Source organism: Hylobates moloch, unplaced genomic scaffold (genome assembly GCF_009828535.3).
Source record: "Hylobates moloch isolate HMO894 unplaced genomic scaffold, HMol_V3 SCAFFOLD_10, whole genome shotgun sequence".
Taxonomy (NCBI): domain Eukaryota; kingdom Metazoa; phylum Chordata; class Mammalia; order Primates; family Hylobatidae; genus Hylobates; species Hylobates moloch.
In genome coordinates, this window is record NW_026652285.1 from 67,864,368 (window position 1) to 67,891,376 (window position 27,009).

The following is a 27,009-nucleotide window of genomic DNA, read 5'->3' on the forward strand; positions in this document are numbered from 1 at the left end:
GTGGCCGGCGCCTGTAGTCCCAGCTACTCGGAGAGGCTGAGGCAGGAGAATGGCGTGAACCCGGGAGGCGGAGCTTGCAGTGAGCCGAGATTGTGCCACTGCACTCCAGCCTGGGCGACAGAGCAAGACTCCGTCTCAAAAAAAAAAAAATTTACTAGCTATATGATCTTGGGAAAGTTCCTTAACTTCTCTGACACTAGGATTTTCTCATTTAAAAAATTGGGTGCTGGCTGGAGTCACCTGTCAGGGTTTTTATAAGGTTAAATGGTATAATACATGAAAAGTACTTGACTCTGTGCTTGACATGTAGGAAGCCCTCAAAACTGGTAGTGACTAAAGAAAATTATAAGCAGCATTACAGCACAGGTAAGTGATAACTGGGTTACACAAAGTATAACAGGAATTCCTATAGAAACCTAAAGTTGTAGGGAAAGACTTTATGGAGGAAGCAGGACTTGATCTAGCCCTTAAAAAAGAACAATGCTAGCTGGGCACGGTAGCTCATGCCTGTAATCGCAGCACTCTGGGAGGCCGAGGTGGGCGGATCACCTGAGTTTGGGAGTTCGAGACCAGCCTGACCAACATGGAGAAACCCTGTCTCTACTAAAAATACAAAATTAGCTGGGTGTGGTGGCACATGCCTGTAATCCCAGCTACTCGGGAGGCTGAGGCAGGAGAATCGCTTGAAACCAGGAGGTGGAGGTTGTGGTGAGTCGAGATCGTGCCATTGCACTCCAACCTGGGCAACAAGAGTGAAACTCCATCTCAAAAACAAACAAACAAACAAACAAAAAAAAACAAAAACAAAACGACAATGCTTAGACAAGCTTCCAGGTGAGAATGAATGAACATGGTTATGGCATTCCAAAGAGACAAGACATAATGAGCTATGGTGAGGAAGCTGCAATGTGTATGGCAGGCTTGCAAAACAAAAAGATTACTTGGATGATCCAAGAAATCTTGTACAGAAGTAATAGCAATAAGGTAGACTAGATGTCCTGAAAATCATTCCTCTACAAAATCCCTAAAAATGCTTATTTTTAAAAGACATTAAAGTGTAGTTAAATTTTCAAAAAGTGAGGGAAATCCTCAATTTCCACAAAAGTACTTAAAAGCATGAATTCGAGCATCAGAGTTAAACTACATAGCAGACCAAATAGGCCTAAGCGACATTTACAGACGATTTCACCCAAATGCTGCAGAATACACATTATTTTCATCAGGACATGGAACATTCTCCAGAACAGACAGTATCTTAGGCCACATGACAAGTCTCAACAGATTTTTTAAAAATACAAATCATATGAAGTGTCTTTTCTAACAAAAATGGAATAAAACTAGAAATCAGTAGCAAGAGGAACTTTGAAAACCACAAAACACATGGAAACTAAACAACATGCTCTTGAACAACACATGGATGAGTAAAGAAATAAAGAAGAAAATTAAAAAATTTATTGAACTACATCACAAAGGAAATACAACATACCAAATCTATTGAATATAGCAAAAGCAGCACTAAGAGGGCAGTTTATAGCAATAGACATCTATATCAAAAAAGTAGACTTTAAATAAACAACCTTAAATGTGCCATAAGGAACTAGAAAAAAAGAAAAAACCAAACCCTAAATTAGTAGAAGGAAATAAATAATAAAGATCAGAGCAGAAATATATGAAACTGAGACTTAAAAATAGAAAAGATCAATAAAATGAAAAGTTGTTTTTTTTGAAAAAATAAACAAAATCAACAAACCTTTAGCTAGATTAAGAAAAAAAGAGAGAAGACCCAAATGAAATTAGAAACAAAGGAGACACAACTGAGACCACAGAAATAGAGTCATTAGGGACTGTTATGAACAACTACATGCCCACAAATTTTTAAAAATTCTAGAGAACTTAGAAAAATGGATAAATTCCTGGATACATACAACTTACCAAAATTGAACAATGAAGAAATAGAAAACCTCCACAAACTAATAATGAGTCAGGAGATCAAAGCCATAATAAAATGTCTCTCATCAAAGAAAAGCCCAGGACCTGACGACTTTAGTGCTGAATTCTACCAAGCATTTAAAGAACTAATACCAACTCTAACCAAACTCTTAAAAAAAAAAAATTGGGAGGAGGGAATAACTGCAAACTCACACTGTGAGGCCAACATTACCCTGATACCAAAACCAGACCAAAAAAGAAAACTACAAGCCAATATCACTGATGAACATGGTTGGGAAATCCTCAACAAAATACTAGTAAACTGAATTCAACAACACATTAAAAAGATCATTGAGGCCGGGTGCGATGGCTCACGCCTGTAACCCCAGCACTTTGGGAGGCTGAGGCAGATGGATCATGAGGTCAGGAGATCAATACCATCCTTGCCAACATGGTGAAACCCCATCTCTACTTAAAAAATACTAAAATTAGCTGGGCGTGGTGGCAGTGGGCCTGTAGTCCCAGCTACTCAGGAGGCTGAGGCAGGAGAATCACTTGAACTGGGGAAGCGTAGGTTGCAGTGAGCCTAGATCATGCCACTGCACGATCTGCCCGGCAACAGAGACAGACTCTGTCTAAAAAAAAAAAAAATCAGTAGCATTTATATACACCAATAGCAAACAATATGACAGAGAGATCAAGAAGATAATCCCATTTATAATAGACACACACACACATTAGGAATAACTTTAACCAAGGAGGTGAAATTTCTCTATAAGGAAAATGACAAAAACTGATGAAAGAAATTGGAGAGGACACAAACAAATGGAAAGACATCCATGCTCATGGATCAGAAGAATTAATATTGACAATTCTACCCAAAGCAATGTACAGATTCAATGTAATTCCTATCAAAATGCCAATGACATTCTTCACAGAAATAGAAGAAACAGTCCTAAAATTTATAAAAAACCACAAAAGATCCTGAATAGCCAAAGCAATCCTGGGCAAAAAGAACAAAGGAAGCATCACACTACCTGACTTCAAAACGTACTACAAAGCTATAATAACCAAAACAGCATGGTATTGGCATAAGAAACAGACACATAGACCAGTGGAACTGAATAGAGAACCCAGAGATAAATCCATGCACTTACAGCAAACTCATTTTCAACCAAGTTACTGAGAACATACAATGGGAAAGGACAGTCTCTTAAATGGTGCTGAGGAAATTGGATATTCATATGTAGAAGAATGAAACTAGATCCTTATTTCTCACCATATACAAAAATCAAATCAAAATGAATTAAAGATTTAAATCTCAGACTTGAAACTATGAAACTACTACAAGAAAACCTTAGGGAAATGTTACAGGACTTTGGTCTGGGCAAAGATTTTTTTGTGTAAGACCTCAGAAGCATAGGCAACCAAAGCAAAAATAGAAAAACGGGAGTATAGCAAGCTAAAAGTCTCCTGCACAGGAAATGAAACAATCAAGAAAGTGAAGAGACAACCCATAGAATGGCAGAAAATATTTGCAAACAATCCATCTGACAAGGTATTAATCACCAGAGTATATAAGCAGTTCAAACAACTCAATAGCAAAAAAAAAAAACAAAACAAAAACCTGATTTATTAAATGGGCAAAAGATCTGGATAGGCATTTCTTAAAATAAGACATACAAATAGACAGCAAGTATATGAAAAATGCTCAATATTACTAATCATCAGAAAATGCAAGTCAAACCCACAATGAGGGATCACCTTACCTCCGTTAAAATGGCTTTTATCAAAAAGGCAGGGAATAACAGATGCTGGTGAGGATATAGAGAAAGGAGAACCTTTGTACCCTGTTGGTGGGAATATAAGATAGTACAGCCATTATGAAAAACAGTATGGAGGTTTCTCAAAAAACTAAAACTAGAACTACCATATGATCCAGCAATCCCACTGCTGAGTATCTACCCAAAGGAAAGGGAATCATGCATCAAAGGGATACCTGCACCCCAATGTTTACTGCAGCACTATTCACGAAACCCAAGATGTGGAATCCACCTAAGTGTCCACCAACAGATACATGGATAAAGAAAATGTGGTATATATACAATATGGAATATTATTCTGCCATAGAAAAGAATAAAATACTGTTATTTGCAGCAACATGGATGGAACTGGAGGTCATTATGTTAAATGAAATAAGTCAGGCACAGAATGGCAAATGCCACATGTTCTCACTCACATGTGGGTGCTAAGAAAGTGGGTCTTGGCCAGGCATGGTGGCTCGTGCCCATAATCCCAGCACTTTGGGAGGCCGAGGCAGGTGAATCACCTGAGGTCAGGAGTTTGAGACCAGCCTGGCCAACATGGTGAAACCCCGTCTCTACTAAAAATACAAAAATTAGCTGGGCATGGTGGCTCACGGCTATAATCCCAGCTACTTGGGAGGCTGAGGCAGGAGAATCGCTTGAGCCAGGAGGCAGAGGTTGCAGTGAGCCAAGATCACACCACTGCACTCCAGCCTGGGCCACAGAGTAAGACTCTGTCTCAAAAAAAAAAAAAAAGAAAAGAAAAGAAAGTGGATCTCATAGAGTGCCTATTCAGTATACTCTCATAGAGTAGATTGGTGGTTACCAGAGGCCAGGAAGAGGCAGTGGTGGTGAATGAAGGTTAATTAATGGGTACAAACATACAGTTTGACAGGAGAAATAAGACCTAGTGTTTGCTAGATCAGGATGGTGACTATAGTTTACCATAATCTAGTGTATATTTCAAAGTAGCTAGAAGAGAATAACTCGAATGTTTCCAGCTCCCAGAAAAGACAAATATTTAAGGTGATGGATATCCTAATTACATGGATTTGCTCTTTACAAATTGTATGAGTGTTTTAAATTGTCACATGTATCCTCAAAATATGTACATCTATTGGGTACTAAAAAATTTTTTTTAAATCATGAATTCAGTGATGAGCACTGAAGCCAGCTGCTGCTCTGTGGGCCTTTGTCCCTCCCTGATTGCCTGTGGAGCTGGTTTTTTGTCTTGCTCTGTTGCCTAGACTGGAGTACATTGGCACAATCACAGCTCATTGCAGCCTCGACTTCCTGGGCTCAAGAGATTCTCCTGCCTCAGCCTCCCAAGTAGCTTGGACTATAGATGTGCATCACCACACCTGTCTAATTTTTGTATTTTTTGTAGAGACGAGGTTTCACTCTTTTGCCCAGGCTGGTCTCGAACTCCTGGGCTCAAGCTATCTGCCTGCCTCAGCCCCCACAAAGTGCTGGGATTACAGGCATGAGCCACTGCGCCTGGCCGTTGGTTTTAAAGGGTTGCACAGGGTGACAGGGGAGAAGAGAAGTCAGATTGGGGATCTCTCCCACCATAAACCTAAGTCCTGTATAAACACACCTTCAATGTGTGACCTAGACAAAGATACGACCCTCAAAGGGACATTGGAAGAAAATTTGTCCTCTTTTGGCTTTTACACAGGAAAAAATAAAAAGTGCCTGAAATTCGTAACCACAGGGCAGGCCCATATGAATCGCTTGAACTCGGGAAGCAGAGGTTGCAGTTCTTCACTTATGAAGAAATGAGGCCCCAGTTTACACTGTCCATGTAGCTTGATAAACCTCAAGCCAAGAACTTACTTCCAAGGGAACCAGAGTTGATAGTGTCTGAGATCCATGGTGGTGCAAACTAAAATCTTCTCTGGGAGAATGACCTTAAACCCAGGCCTCAAGTAATTCCTTCAGATCATATTACGGCGAGCATGAATCACGATGAAAGCAGTCACGGAGCACGTGAGAAAACAAGGTATTGTGAGTGAGCACCAGCAAAGCAACAAACAGCAGAACCAGGAGAACAAAGACACCAAACAGAATGTCCATGCACAGGGGAGCGGGGTGAGGCCTGCGGCTGCCGGCTTTCCCCCACTTCCCCGGCGACCTGTATGAGGCAGCAGAGGCAGCCATAATCCCTCTGGAAACATAACTCCATTGGCCTGGGAATCACGCCCCCATCCCCCACAGCAGCTGCAGCAAGCTCTGCCCAGAGAGTCTCAGCTCACACGGACCTAACCCTGCCCCCACCTGATGGTCTTTCTCTACCTGCCCTGGCAGCGGAAGGCAAAGGACATAATCCCTTGGGAGCTCTATGGCCCTGCCCACTGCCTGACCCTAAGGCAAGCTTGTATCCTCCCTATACAACCACAGCTGATGCACTCTTGAAAGCGCCACCTCCTGGCTGGGGGCCAACCAACACAAAACCAGGGCACTTAACAAAAATACAACCAAGGACTCTGACAGAGTCCACTTGGCTCCCCTGCTACCTCCACCAGAGCAGGTGCTGGTATCCATGGCTGACAGGCCTGAAGATGGATCAGGTCTGTCCATTCTCCTGTACCAGCCGGGAGCCTGGTAGTGCCATTGGGTTGCTAGATCCAGAAGAGAAATAACAATCACTGCAGTTTGGCTCTCAGGAAGTGCCATCGCTAGGGGAAGGCGGAGAGTACCACACCAAAGGAGCACCCTATGGGACTAAAGAATCTGAAAAGCAGCCCTTGAGCCCCAGATCTTCCCTCTGAAACAGTCTATTCAAATGAGAAGGAACCGGAGAAACAATTCTGGTAATATGACAAAACAAGATTCCTTAACATCCCCAAAAGATCACACTAGCTCACCAGCAATGAATCCAAACCAAGACAAAATTTCAGAATTGCCAGAAAAAGAATTCAGAAGGTTGACTGTTAAGCCAATCAAGGAGGCACCAGAGAAAGGAGAAGTCCAACTTAAAGAAATAATAATTTAAAAAATGATACAGGATATGAATGAAAAAATCTTCAGTGAAATAGATAGCATACATAAAACACAATCACAACTCCTAGAAATGGAGTACACAGAGAATTGTAAAATGCACTGGAAAGTCTCAGCAATAGAATCAAAGAAGTAGAAGAAAGAACTTCAGAGCTAAAGAACAAGGCTTTTGAGTTAACCCAAGCTGACAAAGACAAAGAAAAATAAATTTTTTAAAAAATCAACAAAGCCTGCAAGAAATTAGGGATTATGTTTAGTGACCAATCCTAAGAATAATTGATATTCCCAAGGAAGAAGAGAAATCTAAAAGTTTGGAAAACATATGTGAGGGAATAATCGAGGAAAGCTTCCCTGGCCTTGCTAGAGATCTAGACATCCAAATACAAGAAGCTCAAAGAACACCTGGGAAATTCATTGCAAAACGATCATTGCCTAGGCACATAGTCATCAGGTTATCTAAAGTCAAGACAAAGGAAAGAATCTTAAGAGCTAGGAGGCAAACAAAATCAGGTAACCTATAAAGGAAAACCTACCAGGTTAACAGCAGATTTCTCAGCAGAAACCCTACAAGCTAGACAGTATTGGGGTCCTATCTTTAGCCTCCTTAAACAAAACAATTATCAGTCAAGAATTTTGTATTCAGTGAAATTAAGCTTCAGAAATGGAGAAAAGATAGTCTTTTTCAGACAAACAAATGCTGAGAGAATTCACCACTACTAAGCCAGCACTACAAGAACTGCTAAAAGGAGCTCTAAATCTTGAAACAAATCCTCAAAATACACCAAAATAGAATCTCCTTAAAGCATAAATATCACAGGACCTATAAAACAACAATACTATGAAAAAAAACCCCACAAGGTATTCAGGCAATAAATAGCACAATGAATAGAATAGTAACCCACATCTCAATATTAACATTGAATGTAATACCCCACTGACAGCACTAGACAGGTCATCACGACAGAAAGACAGTCAACAAGGAAATAATGGACTTGAACTGGAACAAATGGACTTAAGAGATATTTACAGAACATTCTACCCAACAACTGCAGAATATGCATTCTATTCATTGGCACATGGAATATTCTCCAAAATTTTAGACCATATGATAGACCACAAAACAAGTCTCAGTAAGCTTAAGAAAATCGAAATTATAGCAAGTACTCTGTCAGACCACAGTGGAATAGAATTGGAAATCAACTCCAAAAGGAACCCTCAAAACCATGCAAATACATGGGAATTAAATAACCTGCTCCTCCTAAATGATCACTGGGTCAAGAATGAAATTTAGACAGAAATTAAAAAATTATTTGAACTGAATGATAATAGTGACACAACCTATCAAAACCTCTGGGATACAGCAGAGGTGGTGCTAAGAGGAAAGCTCATAGCATTAAATGCCTACATCAAAAAGTCTGAAAGAGCACAAACAGACAGTCTAAGGTCACACCTCAAGGAGCTAGAGAAACAAGAACAAACCAAATGAAACCCAGCAGAAAAGAAATAACCAAGATCACAGCAGAACTAAATGGAATTGAAAACAAAGAAAAACACGAAAGATAAATAAAACAGAAAGCTGGTTCTTTGAAAAGATAAATAAAATTGATATACCATTAGCAAGATTAACCAAGAAAAGAAGAGGGATGATCCAAGTAAGTTGAATTAGAAACAAAACGGGAGATACTACAACCAATACCACAGAAATACAAAAGACCAAGGCTACTATGAACTCCTTTTTGCACATAAACTAGAAAACCTAGAGGAGATAGATAAATTCCTGGAAATAAACAACCCTCCTAGATTAAACCAGGAATAAATAGAAACTCTGAACAGACCAATAACAAGCAGCAAGATTAAAATGGTAATTAAAAAGTTATCAACAAAGAAAAGTCCAGGACCAGATGAACATAGATGCAAAATCCTCAACAAAATACTAGCTAACCAAATCCAACAGTATATCAAAAAAGCATCCACCATGATCAAGTGGATTTCATACCAGAGATGCAGGGATGGTTTAACATCCACAAGTCAATAAATCTGATACAACACATAAACAAAATTAAAAACAAAAATCACTTGATCATCTTAACAGACACAGAAAAAGGCATTTTAAAAATCCAGCATCCCTTTACGATTAAAACTCTCGGCAAAATAGGCATAGAAAGGACACACCTTAAGGTAATAAAAGCCATCTATTACAAACCCACAGCCAACATTATACTGAATGGGGAAAAGTTGAAAGCATTCCCGCTGAGGACTGGAACATGACAAGGATGCCGACTTTCACCACTTCTATTCAACATAGTACTGGAAGTCCTAGCCACAGCAATCAGACAACAGAAATAAATAAAGGGCATCCAGATAGGTAAAGAGGAGTCAAACAGTCATTGTTTGCTGATGACATGATCGTATACCTAGAAAATCATAAAGACTCATCCAAAAAGCTCCTAGAACTGGCAAAAGAACTAAGCAAAGTTCCAGGATACAAAATTACTGTACACAGATCAGTAGCCCTGCTTACACCAACAGCCACCAAGCTGAGAATCATATCAAGAACTCAACTTCTTTTACAACAGCTGCAAATAAATAAATAAATAAATAAATAAATAAATAAATAAATAAATAAATAAAATACTTAGGAATATAATTAACCAAGGAAGTGAAAGACCTCTACAAGGAAAACTACAAAACACTACTGAGAGAAATAATAGATGACACAAATAAATGGAAACACATCCCATGCTCATGGATGTGTAGACTCAATATTGTAAAAATGGCCATACTGCCAAAAGCAATCTACAAATTCAATGCAATTCCCATCAAAATAACACCATCATTCTTCACAGAACTAGAAAAAACAATCCTAAAATTCATATGGAACCAGAAAAAAGCCCGCATAGCCAAAGCAAAGACTAAGAAAAAAGAGCAAATCTGGAGAAATCACATTACCTGATTTCAAACTATACTACAAGGACATTGTTGCCCAAACAGTATGGTACTGGTATAGAAACAGGCATCTAGACCAACAGAACAGAATGGATAACGCAGAAATAATGCCAAATACTTACAGTCAACTGGTCTTCAAAAAAGCAAACAAAATCATAAAGTGGGGAAAGGATACCCTATTCAACAAATGGTGTTGGGATAATTGGCCAATCACACACAGAAGAATTAAACTGGATCCTCATCTCTCACCTTATACAAAAACCAACTCAAGATGGATTGAAGACTTAAATCTAAGGCCCAAAATCATAAAAATTCTAAGAGATAAGATTGAAAAACCCCTTCTAGACATTGGCTTAGGCAAAGACTTCATGACCAAGAACCCAAAAGCAAATGCAACTAAAGCAAAGATAAATAGATAGGACTTAATTAAACTAAAAAGTTTCTGCACAGCAAAAGAAATAATCACCAGAGTAAACAACCCACAGAGTGGGAGAAAATCTTTCCAATCTATACATCCGACAAAGAACTAATATCCAGAATCTATAAGGAACTCAAATCAGCAAGAGAAAACAATCTCATCAAAAAGTGGGCTAAGGACATAATAGACAATTCTTAAAAGAAGATATACAAATGGTCACCAAACATATGACGAAATGCTCAACATCGCTAATGATCAGGGAAATACAAATCAAAACCACAATGCGATATCACCTTACTCTTGCAAGAATGGCCATAATCAAAAAATTGAAAAATAATAGATGTTGGCATGGATGTGGTGAAAAGGGAACACTTCTACACAGCTGATGGGAAGGTAAACTAATTCAACCACTGTGGTAAACACTGTGAAGATTCCTTAAAGAACTAAAAGTAGATCTACCATTTGATCCAGCAATCCCACTACCGGGTATCTACCCAGAGGAAAAGAAGTCATTTTACAAAAAAGATACTTGCATACTCATGTTTATAGCGGCACAATTAGCAATTGCAAAAATATAGAACCAGCCCAAATGCCCATCAATCAACGAGTAGATGAAGAAAATGTGGTGTATATATACACCGTGGAAGACTACTGAGCCATAAAAAGGAACGAAATATTGGCATTTGCAGCAACCTGAATGGAATTGGAGATCATTATTTTAAGTGAAGTAACTCAGGAATGGAAAACCAAACATCGTTATGTTCTTACTCATAATTGGGAGCTAAGCTATGAGGATGCAAAGGCATAAGAATGATACAGTGGACTTCGGGGACTCGGGGGAAAGGAGAGGGGTGAGGGATAAAATACTACACATTGGGTACAGTATACACGGCGTGGGTGATGCGTGCACCAAAATCTCAGAAATCTCCACTTAGTAACTTATTCATGTAACCAAACACCACCTGTTCCCCAAAAACCTATTGAAATAATAATTAAAAAAAGAATGTCCATGCACAGAATGCACAATGACCAGTTGGAATATATTTGAAGAAATATATTTCAAGAAATAAAAGAGGCTATGAGACATACACTTAGGGAAAAAGAGACTTTCAAATGACCAGGTAGACTTAAAACGGAAGAGAAGAGAGTGAGTCAGCAAAGCAGACAGTGCATCACTGTGGGACCTAAAATGCCCAGTGAAGAAAGAGGGACTTTGTATATGAACATGATGGAACCGCTGAAATCTCCAAACGGTGAGCCTGACATATGCTAAATGGGGTTTAACCAGGACTAATCTGGTAGCCATGTGCAGAAGGGACTAAAAGGGAGAGGGTAGCGTAAAGATCAATCACAAATCCCATCGCAGGAGTGCCAGTGTGTTTCTCTAGAAGTGATGAGAGTGGAAAGAGTGTATGGAGGTGGAGAAGGCATCAAAATGGAGAAATCAACAGTATTTGGTGCCCGGACGGCAAGGGAGTGGGGAAGGATTCTGCTCTAAGCCTTAGAGTCTCTAATACCTTGTATTCCCTTCTAGAATGTTCCCAAACCCAAATCCCTGGGTTCATCCTCAGCTTCCAGTCAGGCACTATGACCTGGGGAGATCTTGGGGACCATGACCCTTCAAGAAGCACCAGAACGCAGTCAGCCTCCTATTAACAAAAAAAATATATGGACTCCACCCAGCCCTTCTGAGACTGGAGTCATAATAATGGTGCATTAAATATTACGAAGCCCTTTCACACACCCTGCCTCAATGGATCCTTGAAGTAGGCGGCTGAGCCCTTCATCCTTACCTGTTTTCTGAGTGGTAAACCTGAGGCTCATCAGCATGAAGGGACATCCCCAAAGTCAAACAGGTTGGGGAGTCGGGGAGCCTGGACTAGGCTACTCCAGGTTAGACCTCTCCTCCTTCTTCCACATCTTGAAAGGGGAGACCTCAGGATGGAACCTGTTGGTTTTCATTATGTTCCATTGTCTTTGGGTCCTTGCATGGATACAGGGCATAAAAAGAAATGAAGTTGCTGGAAACTTTAGTTCTAGCGGGTTCACAGCTATAAAGAAGGAATTGTGTAATGCAATGCATTTTGCAATTTCTCTGATGCTTTTAATCATAAGCAAGTAGGATATGGGGGAGGGGCAATGGCGTGGGGAAAGGGTGGAAAGAGGACTGGAGTTGCTCAGAGAGATACAGTTGTAAAAAGGGATAGCAGCTGAGTTTCTGACGCTAAATTTTTGGTGCCCTATGGTGTTAATTAGACATTTCTTTTCAACCTGATTGACAGTGCATTTTAATGAAGAAATAACAGAGCCCAGCAGAGCCTGGCAGTATACTCTTTTCTTAGAATTTACAAGCTGAACTTCCCTTGGCAACCTACATCTGGTTTGCTCTGCTAGTAAGTCTGTCAGTAGAACAATGTATAGGGTCTTTTGTTTCAATAGGTTTGCTGTTGTTAAAGCCTTCTGCATTTTCTTCCGCTTAGTTCATTAGGGCTGTTAAATTTCATCAAATTACTTTCCTTAAGTTAAAAAATAGCACAGTTTTGACCAGTGTGAATAAAAATGGGATAGTATGAAAATTTGCAAGCTTTTTAAAGGAAGAGCCTCTCTGTTAAGGGTCGTATAGTGGAGGCTTCATGGGAAATTTTGTAAGTGTTTTTTTTTCTCCCTTTAAATGGGATGTTTCCTGGAAAATTAGAATAAACCCTAAAGGATCCCCTAAGCCTCCTGTGACCACTTGGAAGCAGAAGGTCCCCACGCATTAAACGGCTTGACCACCTAGGAGTGCTGATACTTGGGCAAGTGTTTTTGGAACACTTTATTTTATAAGATTTCACCGTTGTTTATATTTCCAAGCAGATTTAAAAAAAACAAATACATCTTTTTTTTTTTTTAACTTCTACCCAGGAGTAAATGTGCATTTCTGCCAGACATTAAGGGGGAGTCTTTGCTTTTTATAGATGAGCCAGGTGACCAGGGAGGACAGAGGCAGGGTAGGCTGGGTTGAACTTATCTTCCCTCGCCTGGAGACAGGGGTGGCCTTAGGCCTGGGGGTACAGCTGAACCTACAAATTGCGGGTTAAGTGGCTCCAGTAGAGGCTATAAAGGCAGAGAGCCAAGCAGACCATTATGAGCTTCTCCTCCAGGAAAATGGAAGCCATTTAAGAAATTCCAGGAATTGCTTGGAACATGCAGGATTCTTAAACAAAGGACCTTTGTGACATTCAGAATTACCAAACTTAGGAGAGGAAAAAACTCACACCTCGCTTGCCTCCCTTTCCTTGGTCTACTTCTATTGCTTGGTCTAGATCAATTGAAAAGACCTCCAAATTTGGAATCTAACCACAACCCCACATTTTTGTGAGGAGTGCAAAGGGGAGTTGCACCTTCTTAAGGATCCTGCTCACATGCTGTCCCAGGTGTTTCCCACCTGGTTTGCACGATCTTCAGTTCTGCAATAATCTTTTCTTTTCTCTTTTCTTCTCTTCTCTTTTCTCTTTCTTTCTCTTTCTTCTTTTTCTCTCCTCTCTTTCTTCTTTCTTTTCTCTCTCTCTCTTTTCTTTTTTTTTTTTCTTTTGAGACAGACTTTCACTCTTGTTGCCCAGGCTGGAGTGCAATGGCACAATCTCGGCTCAGTGCAACCTCTGCCTGCCCGGTTCAACTGATTCTCCTGCCTCAGCCTCCTGAGTAGCTGGGATTACAGGCATGCACCACTATGCCAGGCTAATTTTGTATTTTTAATAGAGACGGGGTTTCACCATGTTGGCCAGGCTTGTCTCAAACTCCTGACCTCAGGCGATTCGCCTGCCTCGGCCTCCCAGAGTGTTGGGATTACAGGCGTGAGCCACCGTGCCTGGGCTGTAACGTTTTCTTAGGTAGAAAAAAATGCTGCAATTCATGCTTCATACAAAGTCTTCCTACTGCTGGGCCAGGTGTGGTGGCTCACGCCTGTAATCTCAGCACTTTGGGAGGCCAAGATGGGCAGATCACTTGAGGTCAGGAGTTTGAGACCAGCCTGGCCAACAAGGCGAAACCCCGTCGCTACTAAAAATACAAAAAGTTAGCTGGGCGTGGTGGTGGGCGCCTGTAATCCCAGCTACTTGGGAGGCTGAGGCAGGACAATTGCTTGAACACGGGTGGTGGAGGTTGCAGTGAGCAGAGATTGTACCACTGCACTCCAACCTGGGTGACAGAGCAAGACTCCATCTCAAAAACAACAACAACAAAACAATAACAACAATAAAGTCTTCCTATTGCTGCAAGTATATGATAGAAGAAAATCATAACAAAAACAAAAGAATAAAGTTAAATTCTCACTCAGCAACTTCTGCTCTCATCTCATCCATTAGGACTGGGCTGTGTGACCACCCCTGGCTACAAATGAAGGTGTGTAATTTTTCGGCCCAGTGCTGCTCTGTCAAAATCACCGTGGTTAGGGAGAAGGACAGAATGGATATTGGATGGATGCTAGCAGGTTCTGCCCATTCATCATCTTTTATAAACTGTGGGCCTTTCTAACGTTAGTTACAATGAACCGGTCACAACAGCCCCATGCTGTTGTGAAGCACTTCTTAGTTCTTTATTCCCAGGCAATACAAATCCACAGTGAAAAAAAAAATTTAAATTAGAAAATACACCTGAGAAAGAAAGATTTAAAAATACCTATAATCCATTACGTAGAGAGTACCAGTGTTAACCTTGCGGTGTATTTTCTTTCGAACATGGATGTGTGTGTGCATACACATACACATACACACAACTTTTTGTTTTGTTTTGTTTTGTTTTTGCATAGATGGACCGATGAGATTTGAATGGCAAGGCTGACTGGAAACTTTGTAATCACAAAGATGGCCAAATTCATTGTCAGGGGTCCTCCCTCCAGGGCTGGCCCCTCCTCAGGAGGAGGGTCAGCTGCTGGGGGCCAGAGGCGCCCCAGGCTGTGAGGACTGCCTGGAGGTGGCATAGGAGGCTGGTGCCCAGCCAGCTGAACAGGAAGGAAAGGCCCTCTCAGGGCAGATGACCCCAAAGTTCTCTTCCTCCAAAAATGAGGATAGTAATGACCAAATCATATTAAACATGAACATTAGAAAACATAATGATATAAAGTCACTTTATAAACTGAAAACGCTACACCACCATAAGGTGGTATCATAATCACTATTTTTGTTGTAAACATTAATAACAATATCTAATATTTATTGAGCATGCTATGTGCCAGGCACTCTGCCACTAACTATGTATGAATTATTTAATCCTCAGAATAGACCCATGGTATGGGTTTTTAAAAATTATTATCATCTTTTTTGTGGATGAGGATATTGGGGCAAGATTAAGTAACTTGCCTAAGCTCATAGCTGGTAAGGGACTGCTAGGACTGCAACCCAATTCTAACGCAGAACCCTGTTCTTCTAGAGAGTCTAGTTTTCAGAGTCTTCATTATTTAGATTGTCTTCCTTGGATGCTTTCTGGTTATTTTAAAATTCATTGCCTGTAACTTAAAAAATACTCCAAATATAGCCTGACCATCAAAGAATACAATGGGATTGATTATCACCTCCTTCGTTTGAGATATTATGCCTTCATTAATGCATCCAGACATTTTATTGGTTTTTTGAAAAACTAGGTCCCACTGATGGCTTATCTGAATTTGAAGTCTGCATTTCCTAAGTCCTTCTCTCTTGCTCTGTTAAACTTGATCTCCCTTACTGCGAACTCATACAAATGAAACTGGACATCAGTCTTTAATAGGTTGTCTTGATTGAAGCCCCAGTCAGCGTGTGGAAACTCTTAAGAAATCAATAAAATATTCTTCTGCTGGGTGTTCTATGCAAGATTCTCAAATGCTAATTGTTATTGTGAAATGGTGAGTCATCTGAAAGAGTTTCCTTGTCAAGCTGCATTGCATCATATGGGAACTGTTTTAAATAGACCACCCTGTACACAAACATTTTCATCTTAGTGCATTCAGGCACCACTTCTGTGTAGTGGGAGATTAATTGTCCTCTCCACTGAACAGGGGGACCGGCTGCACAGGGAGCACCACGCGGGGCTGCAGGGAGGGCCAGAGCTCCTGGGTCTCCTCCCGCTCCATTTCCAGAGGGCGAGATCCGATCTCTTCATAAAAGTGAAAATTTAACAGGAGAGAGAAAGGGCTGAGAAGCCCAAGTTTTCCACTGAATCAAAAACAGACCATTCATAAGAAAAGAAGATTCTTTAAAATGGAACTTAAACAGGACGGATGAGATAAGAATTTGAATTAAAATATTTTAAATGTTACTTTGAACAAGTCAGGACGAAAATGGAATGAAATTTCAAGCAGCATTGGAGGGGACGGGGTGATCCTGGACTACGTATGAATACAGGGTGGAGAGAAAGAGGGGCCTTGGCTTGCAGAAAGTGAAAGAGACATACAGGAATTCTACTTAACTGGTTAATTTGCAGACAAAGAACAATATAAATTTCACTGTTTGAAGGAGGGGGAAATCTCCTCTTAGAAAAACAAAAAACAAAGCAGATCTTCACAGCTCCGCGCATATTTCCTTTCTCCGCAGTGATGAAAGTGCTTGCACTAATTTTCCAGGGAGACCAGAAAATATGTATAGTGTGTTTTGTCTCCAGTGGCATCCTGGGTCACTGAGCACCGTCATTCAATGCGATTTGTTGATGGATAGATGGAAGAATCGAACCTTTCAGCATTAGGGGAAAAAAGTAGCCAGAACTCAGCATCGATGGGCGCCCCAGTGGAAAATAATCTGAAATGTTAAATCTTAAAGTTACAGAAGACGCTGTGCCATGGAATGAAGTGCAAACACTGTCACTGGGAGAGGTCGGGCCCGATTGCTTTTGCCTCTTTCTGTTGGATAAAGTTATGCTTCTAGAAGATGAGAGTGCAGTGACAAAAACAGAGTGTTCCATGTGGCGTCTGAATGGACCAGACTCAGGCCCTCCAGGTCAATTGTGTGCAGAAAGAAAGGCCCAAACTGCTAACTAGGGTTGCCCAGAGAACTGGTGGCTGTGGGAGTGGACGGGGTGGTGCGGGGGAGGGGAAGAGAATTCTCTCTCTGCTCAGAGGGGAAAATTCTCCACCAGCTCTTTCCCAGCTGAGTGCAGAAAGGGAACACATCCCGACACCCCCTCAAGTTCCCAAGGGAACAGGAGGCCCCTTGAGCTCTCCCCTTCATCACCTCTTGGTTCACTGAATGAAACAGCCTCTTCCCTGGGGCTGGGGTGAGACCCTGGGCGCACCCGCATGGCCTACTACTCAGCATCCTGCCCCTCTGCAGGCTCAGGGGGAGTCCACTCCGAGCCTGGGTGGAGTGGAACAGTGGCTGAGCCCATTTGCCTTGACTCGTGGTAGGATGTTCAGACAGGAACAGGTCAGGTGGATGACTGGGATACTGGACGACCTGGAATGGGATACAGGAGAAAGGAATGAGCCCCTGCCATGTGCCAGGCTTGTGCTTAATGCTTCACCACAGTCCTCCTGCTGAATCCTCCTGTTTGACAGATGAGGACCTGGAGGCAGAGGGACCGTGAGCAATCTGCAGAAGCCACATGTCACGTCGGTAGCAGAGCAGGATGGTCACCTCATCTGTCAGGAGCCTCATGATGGGCTTGGCCCAGAAAAGCACCAGCTCAGGGCCTTAGGAAGTCAGGGATGGCTCCAGGTGTAATGGGTTCATGTCTGCACAGAGACTGGATGGGGTCGTCAGTCATGAACCCCTGAAATGCCTATGGCATGAAGGGAACGACAATAGGCTGAAATGAGACTTTGTCCCAGTTGGGACCTCAGGAAACTGACTCTGAGATTTGCCCCCTGAAGTTTGTTGAGGTATTCCCAGGATCAACATCCGTGAAGGAAGAGAAAGAGGCAGGATGAGGCAGAGAGATGCTGAGCTGCAAGGCAGTCTCCACGAGGCCTCCGCCAACCCCAGGGCAAGTCTGAAGTGGAAAGAGCCCTCAGAGGGCGGGGCTTTTGTACCCCTGCCCCATTGCCCACTGGACGCAGCTGTCCTGGGGAAGGGGCATGAACTCAGGAAAGTGGCTGTTTTGAGCTGAAGGCAAATCATAGAGAGGAATTCAGCTGAGAGCTGTGGGCAGCCAACACTCGGTATAGCCAAGAGCATGAAGGCCTGAGCTGTCGGGGGGCTCTGGGACACTGTTCAGCTGTACAAAAATACCTACACCAATAGGCCAAGATGGGAGGTGTGGAACAAGACCCAAACCAGGGCCCTTTAACAGAATCTTTGGTGAAGAGCTACATGGTTTTCCACATGTTAATATTTCTGAAATTGAGATGCATTTTGCAATTCAGGTCAAAGTAGGCTTGTCAGCTGCAAAGCTGTTATTAAATTGATGGTGGGTTTTGGAACAGAAGATCTGAGAGTTGAGGAAACACCGTATTGAACTGACTGGCTGATAATGAGGCTGCGGTGGGGGATGTATGAGAGAGGTCTAGTCTTGCCAACAGCTTCAGGAGAGGGACTCCTGCCCCACCACAGCAGGGAGGTAAGGGCTCCTCCCTCTTACTTGCTTCAGAGCTACCTTCAATAATTTTTGCTTACCTGGTTTTAGTCTGAACTTCTGAAAACAAGTAAACAAATAAATGAGTACTGCCAACCTTAAGTATCTTCAGGGGATTGGTCTCAGGACCCCCATGGATGCTAAAAAGCAGCAGATGCTCAGGTCTCTTCCATAAAATGGCACAGTATGTACACATAGCCCACACACACTGTCCCATATGCTTTAAATCATCTCTAGATGACTTACAATACCTAAAACAATGTAAATGCTCTGTATATAGTTGTTAACACTGTATTTTTATTTGTATTACTTTATATTGTTGCGTTTTTTTTTTCAAGTCAAAAGTGTTTTACTGTCATTTACATATTTAATAGAAAAAGGAATGTAGCAAATGGCTCAGGGTTGTATGAAAAAAAAAAAATCCAGGTTTGTACCCAAGTTGCTTCATTTACATCTGGGAGCAGGGCTGTCCCCACATCAGGCACAGCAGCTGCACTTCTCCGTTGCCCCTTTGCAGATGCAGCCCTGGGCACACTTGGCACAGCCCACGGGGCAGCAGGAGCAGCTCTTCTTGCAGGAGGTGCATTTGCACTCTTTGCATTTGCAGGAGCCAGCACAGGCGCAGGAGCCGCCAGTGGTGCAGGAGCCATTGGGGTCCATTTTGAGCCAAGGAGACGCTGGAGTTCCCACAGGAGAGGTGAAGAGGCAGTCAGGCAGCTGGAAGGTGTCATATGGTTCATTATTATTTTTCATTTTTATTTTTTGAATATTTTTGATCTGAGGTTTGTTGAATCCGTGTATGTGGAACCCTTGGACATGGAGGGCCAAATGTCATGACAAATTGTGGTACCTGTGGTGTGTGACTCCAGGGCCACTTTAATTAATAAACTACATTAATAAACAGCTTTGGGTCTTTTTCAAACTGCCCTAGAAATCTCCTTAGAGGGTTCAGCTTTGTTACTGGAAAAGACTAATGTGGCCTAGTAGATAGAATTTAAAGTCCACATAATTTTTAAGCAATGTTTTTTCCTGGCATTCACATGTTCATGATTCTAAGTAATGTGTGCACCCTGACCTCTTCTGATTCATCCGTTTTAACTACTAACTTCATATGATGGTCAAGGAGCCATCCCTCAGCCCTCCTCTGGCAGTCCTTCAATATAATTATATTGCAAATTGTAGGATTAAATAACACATAGTGTTTACATTATCCTGCCTATGTACATATTACTCCCAGCCGAGCACTGTAGGGTACTGTGACCATGCCCCTGTCCTTACTGCACCACCCCCCCACCTCCGTGTTAATGATTGCTTTTCTTTTCTTTTTCCTTAGTTTTCTTTCTCACACCTTTTAATAGCTTCCTGGTACAACTTCCCACAAGGAACGTCCTCCGGCTTCCTCATGAAGTCATCCATCTGGGCCACTATTTTCTTGTAGACGTCCCTGCTGGAACCCTCCACTCTCCTTCTCGGTCCTTCTAGGACTTCTTTTATGGCCATTCTTGGGACTGCCTTCCTTTCTCTGGGACTGCATTTTTCTACTTCCTAGGTCTTCTATCTTCTCAGGACAGGAAGGGAAAGGGGGCAGGGCAAAGAACAGATACACACACACACACACGCACACATGTGTATATACACACACACATATAGATCACATATTCCATTTACTGAGGTATCATTTACATACAATAAAATGCACAGGTCTTAATTGTAGAGTTCCATGGAGTTTGACCAATTAATATCTTGAGGAAGATACAGAGCATTTCTATCCCCTAGAAAATTTCCCTGTACCCCTTTCCCAGTTAATCCTACCTCATACTCCCAAAGCAACCACTGATCTGATCTCAATCACATACATTAGATTTGTCCTGCCAATTATAGAACTTCATATAAATGGAATTACGTAGAGGATATGTTGCAGGAGCATCTGGCATTTTTCACTCAGCACAATATTTTTTAACACCCATCCTTACTGCTGCATATCATTTGTTCCTTTTAGCGCCGGAGCAACTGTATTTTATAAATGCCTGTCTTAGTCAGTGCAAGATGATACAAAAAGAATACCATAGACTGGGTGGCCTAAACAACGCACATTTATTTCCTCATCATATTAGGAACTAGGGTCATAAAATATGAATTTTAGGGAGACACGTAAGTTCAATCCATAGCATTCTACCCCTGGCCCCCCAAAATTCATGTCCTTCTCATGCCAAATACACATGGTCCTCAACATATGATGGTTCAACTTACAATTTTTAAATTTTGTGATGGGTCTATCAGGAAATAAATAACCCCATTGTAAGTTGAAAAGCATCTTCTGATTTTGGTTTATCAGGGTACTGAATGCATTTTTACTTATATATTTTTTACTTACAATGGGTTTACTGGGACATAACCCCATTCTAAGTCAAGAAGCATCTGTACATTCATTCCATCCCCCAAAGTCTTAACTCATTCCAGCAACAACTCTAATGTCTAAAGTCCAAAGTCTTTTCTAAATATCATCTAAATTAGGTACAGTGAGACTTGAGGTATGATTCATCCTGGGGCAAAATCCCTCTCCAGCTGTGAATCTGTGAAACCAAACAAATTGCATGCTTCCAAAATACATTGGTGGGACAGGCATACGATAGGCATTCCCATTCCAAAAGCAAGAAACACAGAAGGAAGGCGTGACCCAGTCCCAAGCAAGTCCAAACTACAAAGCAAACTCCATGAAATCTTAAGGCTTGGGAATAATCCTTGGCTTGATGCCCCGCCTTCCGGAGCCACTAGGGTAAAGGTCCCACCCCAGCAGCTCTCCTGGCCAGAAGTTGCACCCCTAGCTTCTCTGCCAGGCAAAGATTGTGCCTCCACATCTTTGGTTGGAAGCTGTCTGGACTATTGAAACCAAGGCAATGGTCCTTCAAATTGGAGGCAGAGGACCTCCAAATTGCCTCAGGCCCTTCATCCCTTTTACTAGAGGATAGCACAAAGTCATGGCCTTCCTTCATTCCATCCCATGTTCTGTTTTTTTTAGTCCCAGCTAACAGTGTCTCTGCAGGTGTAATCCCATCTGTATTCCTGGCCTCTGTTGAAATGGCTGATTAAGTTCATGGTACACAGCCACACTAATCTCTTTATGAAATGGTTGGTCCACCATACCCTTAGTGTTCTCTTCAGAACACACTTTCTCATTTTTTGTCATATGAACAGACAGAGAATTTTCCAAATCTTTAAACTCTGGTTCCTTTTTGCTTAACAATTCCTTTTTCAATTCATTTCTCTCTTCTTGCATTTTACTACAAGCAACTGGGAGGAACCAAGTCACTTCTTCAACATTTTGCTTAGAAATCTCCTCACTAAAATATCCAGTTTCATCCCTTGCAAGTACTACCTTCCACAAAACACTGGGACACAAACACAATTCAGCCAAGTTATTTGCCACTGTATAATAAGGATGGCCTTTCCACCGTCATCCAATAACACTCCTCATTTACGTCTGAGACCACATCAGAAAGGCTTTTAACTCCATATTTCTATCAACATTCTGTTCATAATTACTTATGTATTCTTTAAGAGCCAGTTCATAATGATACAAGGCTAGATTCACAATAAAAATAAATTTACATTTGTATGTACCTAATAGTATAACCTCAATATATTAAACAAAAAGTGACACCTAAAATAAGAAATAGACAAACCCATAATCACAGGGGAAATTTTAAAATGCTTTGCTCAGTAGTTGAAAGAAAAATTGTTGATGTAGAAGATTTGAGTATGATTAACAAGCCTAAACTAAATGATGTGTAGATCCTGTCCCCAACAGTTGCACAATACACACTATTTTCAAGCAAACAAGTAATATACAAAAATTCACAATATATTGGAGGTAAAAAGCAAGTCTCAATAAATTTTACAGAGGAATGTTCTCTGATCACAATTAAATTATGTCAGAAATCAATTATTAAAAGTAAAGTCAGTAATTAAAAGGAAACATTTCCATTTGGTTGAAAATTATGTAAGACAACCCTAAATATATTATGGGTCAAATAAGAAATCACAGTGAAATTTGGAAAATACTTAACTAAAATGAAATAATACATATTAAGACACATGAAATATAAAACATAGAATAGCTGTAATCCCAGCACTTTGGAAGGCTGAGGCAGGAGGACTGCTTAAGCCCCCAAGACCAGCCTGGGCAACAAGGCAAGACCTCATCTTTCAGAAACATTTAAAAAAATTAGCTGGGCCTGGTGGTGTGCACCTGTGGTCTCAGCTACTTGGAAGGCTGAGACCAGGAGGTCAAGGCTGCAGTGAGCCATGATTGTACCACTATACTCCAGCCTGGGCAACAGACTGAGACCCTGTCAAAAAAAATGTAATAGGAAAAAGTCTGAAATCAACAATTCAAATTTCCATCTCAATAACTGGAAAAAGAAACAGCAAAATAAACACAAAGAGGATGGAAAGAAAATAATAAATATAGGAGCACAAGCTAGTGAAATACAAAGTAAACATATAAAATGAGGACCAACAAGGTCAAAAGTTGGTTCTTTAAAGAGATTAATAATTGACAAACTTCTGGTATGACTAATCAAGAAAAAAGAGAGAAACCACAAATAACCCAAATTGGGAATCTTATAAAAAGGGAGACATCACTACAAATGCTATAGATACTTTAAAAGATCATAATATATTATTATGAACAACTTTATGGTAATACATTTGAAAGATTAGACAAAATGGAAAATTTTGTAGGCAGAACAGTAACGTACCAATTTTGACTGAAAAAGAAATAAAAAAATCAGATTGTTATAGAATAGAACTGTCCAAGAGAAATATAACATGAGCCAAAGATGTAAGCCATTATGCATTTTTAAATTTTCTAGTAGCCACATTTTAAAAAGTAAAAGGAAATTATTGTAATTAATTTTAATAATATATTTTACTTAACCCGGAATATTCAAAATATCATTTCAACATGTAATCAATATAAAAATTATCAGCAAATATTCTTATTTGGTACTAAACTTTCAAAATCTGATGTGTATTTTACATTCACAACATGTCTCAATTTGAACTAGCTGCACTCTGCACTTCCAGGGCTCAATAAACACATGTAGAGTATCCACCATATTGGATAGTGTAGATTTAGACCAAGGTTGGAGAAGCTGCCTTACCAGATATCAAGATTTATTATTTTTTAAAAATTTTAATGTAATAATTAAAACAAGGTAGGTTTTATGCAGAGCAAGACAAAAACACCAATGGCTGTCTCATTAATAATCAGGAAATGCAACTTAACACCACTCTGAATAACCCTATATGCCTACTGGATTTCCAGAATTGGAAACTGCTGATAATGCCAAGTGTTGATAAGAATACAGAACAGTGTTTTATTTATTTGTCTGGGAGGCAAACATAAATGTTGATGTTTAGTTTATTGTTAAAACAAACAAACAGGCAAACTGTTCATTATTACAGAAACAATATTGCTACAGCGAAGAAAATTTCAAAATATAGACAAGCAAAGCAAAACAAACCAACAAAACAAATCCTATTTCTGCTAGCCAGAGATCGCCACTGTGAGGTGTATTTGTGTGTATATGTGTATGGGTGTGGTGTGTGTGTGTGCGTTTTGGAGACAAAGAAAAATAGGTTTGCTTTTCAGAAGCCTCAAAGATGCAGAGTGAATAGTCAGAAATGTTGAAAATACTTAAACTGTCAAGAAGGCTACAAGATTTTAAATTAAATCTTAACATGTATCAAGAAGCGTTACCTGGAGTAGAATGTGAAAACAATGGGAATCCAGATGCTAAGAGATCATTCTTTTTTTTTTTTTTTTGAGACGGAGTCTCGCTCTGTCACCCAGGCTGGAGTGCAGTGGCGCGATCTCGGCTCACTGCAAGCTCAGCCTCGCGGGCTCACGCCATTCTCCTGGCTCAGCCTCCCGTGTAGCTGGGACTACAGGCGCCCACCACCACACCCAGCTAATTTTTTGTATTTTTAGTAGAGACGGGGTTTCACCGCGTTAGCCAGGATGGTCTTGATCTCCTGACTTTGTGATCTGCCTGCCTCGGCCTCCCAAAGTGCTGGGATTACAGGCGTGAGCCACCACGCCTCGCCGAGATCAGAATTTTAAAGACTGCTACATAATGGTTGAAGGGCGACAGGCTAGTCAGAGACGACACCGGTGGCAGCCAAGAGATCTTTATTGGAAAGGTAGAGGTCAGATCGCGCAGGGGAGACAGAGAAGAGAAGAGAGAGAGGAGAGAGAGAGCTGCTGGTGTGCTGGGTTTTATATCCCTTGGGCCTACGTGGGGCAGGCCCAAGGGAAGGCGGGAGATGCTTCTTTCTGATTGGCCCTCCTTTGGCGGGTTCAGACAGTGCCCGGTCAAGGAGGGGAGAAGAACCCGGAACCGGCGCCATTAAGGTACCCCTGTTACCTAACAGTGGTCATTAATTCCATAAAGAAAATCCTTTCTTTTTGGTAGTTCACGGGTTATTTTGTGTATGTAATTTGTTTCTTTGAGAAAAACAGTATTTGGAAAATGCATAAACATATAAAGAATATAAAAGCCACTCTAACTCCCATAACCGTATCATTTTGGTATATTTCCTTTTATATGTGTGTGCATGTGTTTAAAATTGTGTGCTTAAGATAATTTTGGAAACAGTAACACACATGCACTGAAAACATATTGAAAATATAGAGAAATATTTTAAAAATAAAAATCATCTATAATCTCAATGACCAGTGGAGCCTTCTCAGCTTTTTTTTTTTTTTTTTTTGAGACGGAGTCTCACTCTGTCACCCAGGCTGGAGTGCAGTGGCGCAATCTTGGCTCACTGCAAGCTCTGCCTCCTGGGTTCTCGCCATTCTCCTGCCTCAGCCTCCCGAGTAGCTGGGACTACAGGTGCCCGCCACCACGTCCGGCCAATTTTTTGTATTTTTAGTAGAGACGGGGTTTCACCGTGTTAGCCAAGATGGTCTCCATCTCCTGACCTCGTGATCCGCCCGCCTCGGCCTCCCAAACTGCTGGGATTACAGGCGTGAGCCACCGCACCTGGCCGCCTCCCCAGCTTTAATCATCATGTTTCTTTATAAACTTTTATATAACCCAAGCAAGGCAGCTTTGTAGCTGTACATTGAAGGTGAGGGGTACTGAAGTATTTCTCCCCTTCAATGAAGCTAGGGAATCACACAGGGTCTCCCTCATGCAGCCAGAGAAGCAGGAGGCGCATAGCACGAGTCTGCAGTAGTATGTATCATTCAAGGGGATGTTGGTAAATGCATCACGGGTAAAGAAAAATTACAAGATCTACAGAGCCAAGCATGATGGATTGCTTCAAAGCAGGCTGCTTACCAAGAGCGGCCTGTATCATGCTGTGCATGACAATCTCTGTAAGAAAATCACAGGTTGATAATCCAGAGGCTGTGTTTACATGCACACACACATCTTCAGTCCCTTGGATGAACATCTGATTTGTGTTACTCTCTTTGAGTTTCAGAATTTGCATCTGGAATGTTACCTCACCAAACCAAACTACCTTAGGTCTAGTTAGTTTGAAGTCTGATTTTTTTTTCCATTACTAGAAGGCAATCTTGGAATAAAGTCTTTAAAAATATTGTAGTCTTTCTGCAGATGTATGTATCTCTTTCCATCAAAACAACATACTAAAGTTTACAATAAATTCTTAAGAAGAAATGAATAGATGAACTTCAAAACCCTATCAGTGTTTATGTACTCTAGGGAAAGTGTTCCATTTTAAGTCAATTAGAAAGCAGAATTTTTTTTCCAGGTCTATGAAACTGTGGTGGTGCCTATGATGTGTCAAAACAGAAATGAAAATGGAAATGAAATCAGATGTGGGTGCTTTACCATAGCAATGGCAGTGATACATAAAAATCACAAGTTGCTTCAAAGTTACAGACAAAATATATAGATGCAAACAATAAATTGAATTTTCAAATTTTCATTCAATTGCTTGAGTGTTGTATAGGCACAGAATTAAAACAGAAATTGGAGGTAGAAAGGAACCGATATTCCAGCTACGTCAGAACAGGATCTGTGTCAGATTCATTTTCTCTCTTTTTTTTTTTTGATGGAGTTTTTGCTCTTGTTGCCCAGGCTAGAGTGCAATGGTACAATCTCGGCTCACCACAACCTCTGCCTTCCAGGTTCAAGCAATTCTCCTGCCTCAGCCACCCGAGTAGCTGGGATTACAGGCATGCACCACCACGCCCAGCTAATTTTGTATTTTTAGTAGAGATGGGGTTTCTCCATGTTGATCAGGCTGGTTTCGAACTCCCGACCTCAGGTGATCCGCCTGCCTCGGCCTCCCAAAATGCTGGAATTACAGGCGTGAGCCACTGCACCCGGCCAGATTCATTTTCTTATTACC

General features: G+C 41.1%; 1 protein-coding gene across 1 annotated transcript; it reads right to left on the reverse strand.

Annotated features, from left to right (window-relative positions):
* Window positions 1-19,095: 19,095 nt before the first annotated feature.
* On the reverse strand, window positions 19,096-19,278 carry LOC116474220 (metallothionein-1E-like). Its single transcript, XM_032761437.2, has one exon. It carries the CDS (start codon window positions 19,276-19,278, stop codon window positions 19,096-19,098), a length of 183 nt encoding a protein of 60 aa, XP_032617328.1.
* Between the last annotated feature and the right edge of the window lie 7,731 nt (window positions 19,279-27,009).

Coding starts and splice junctions, on each gene's coding strand:
- LOC116474220 (XM_032761437.2), bottom strand. CDS start 19,278: ATGGACCCCAATGGCTCCTGCACCACTGGCGGCTCCTGCGCCTGTGCT.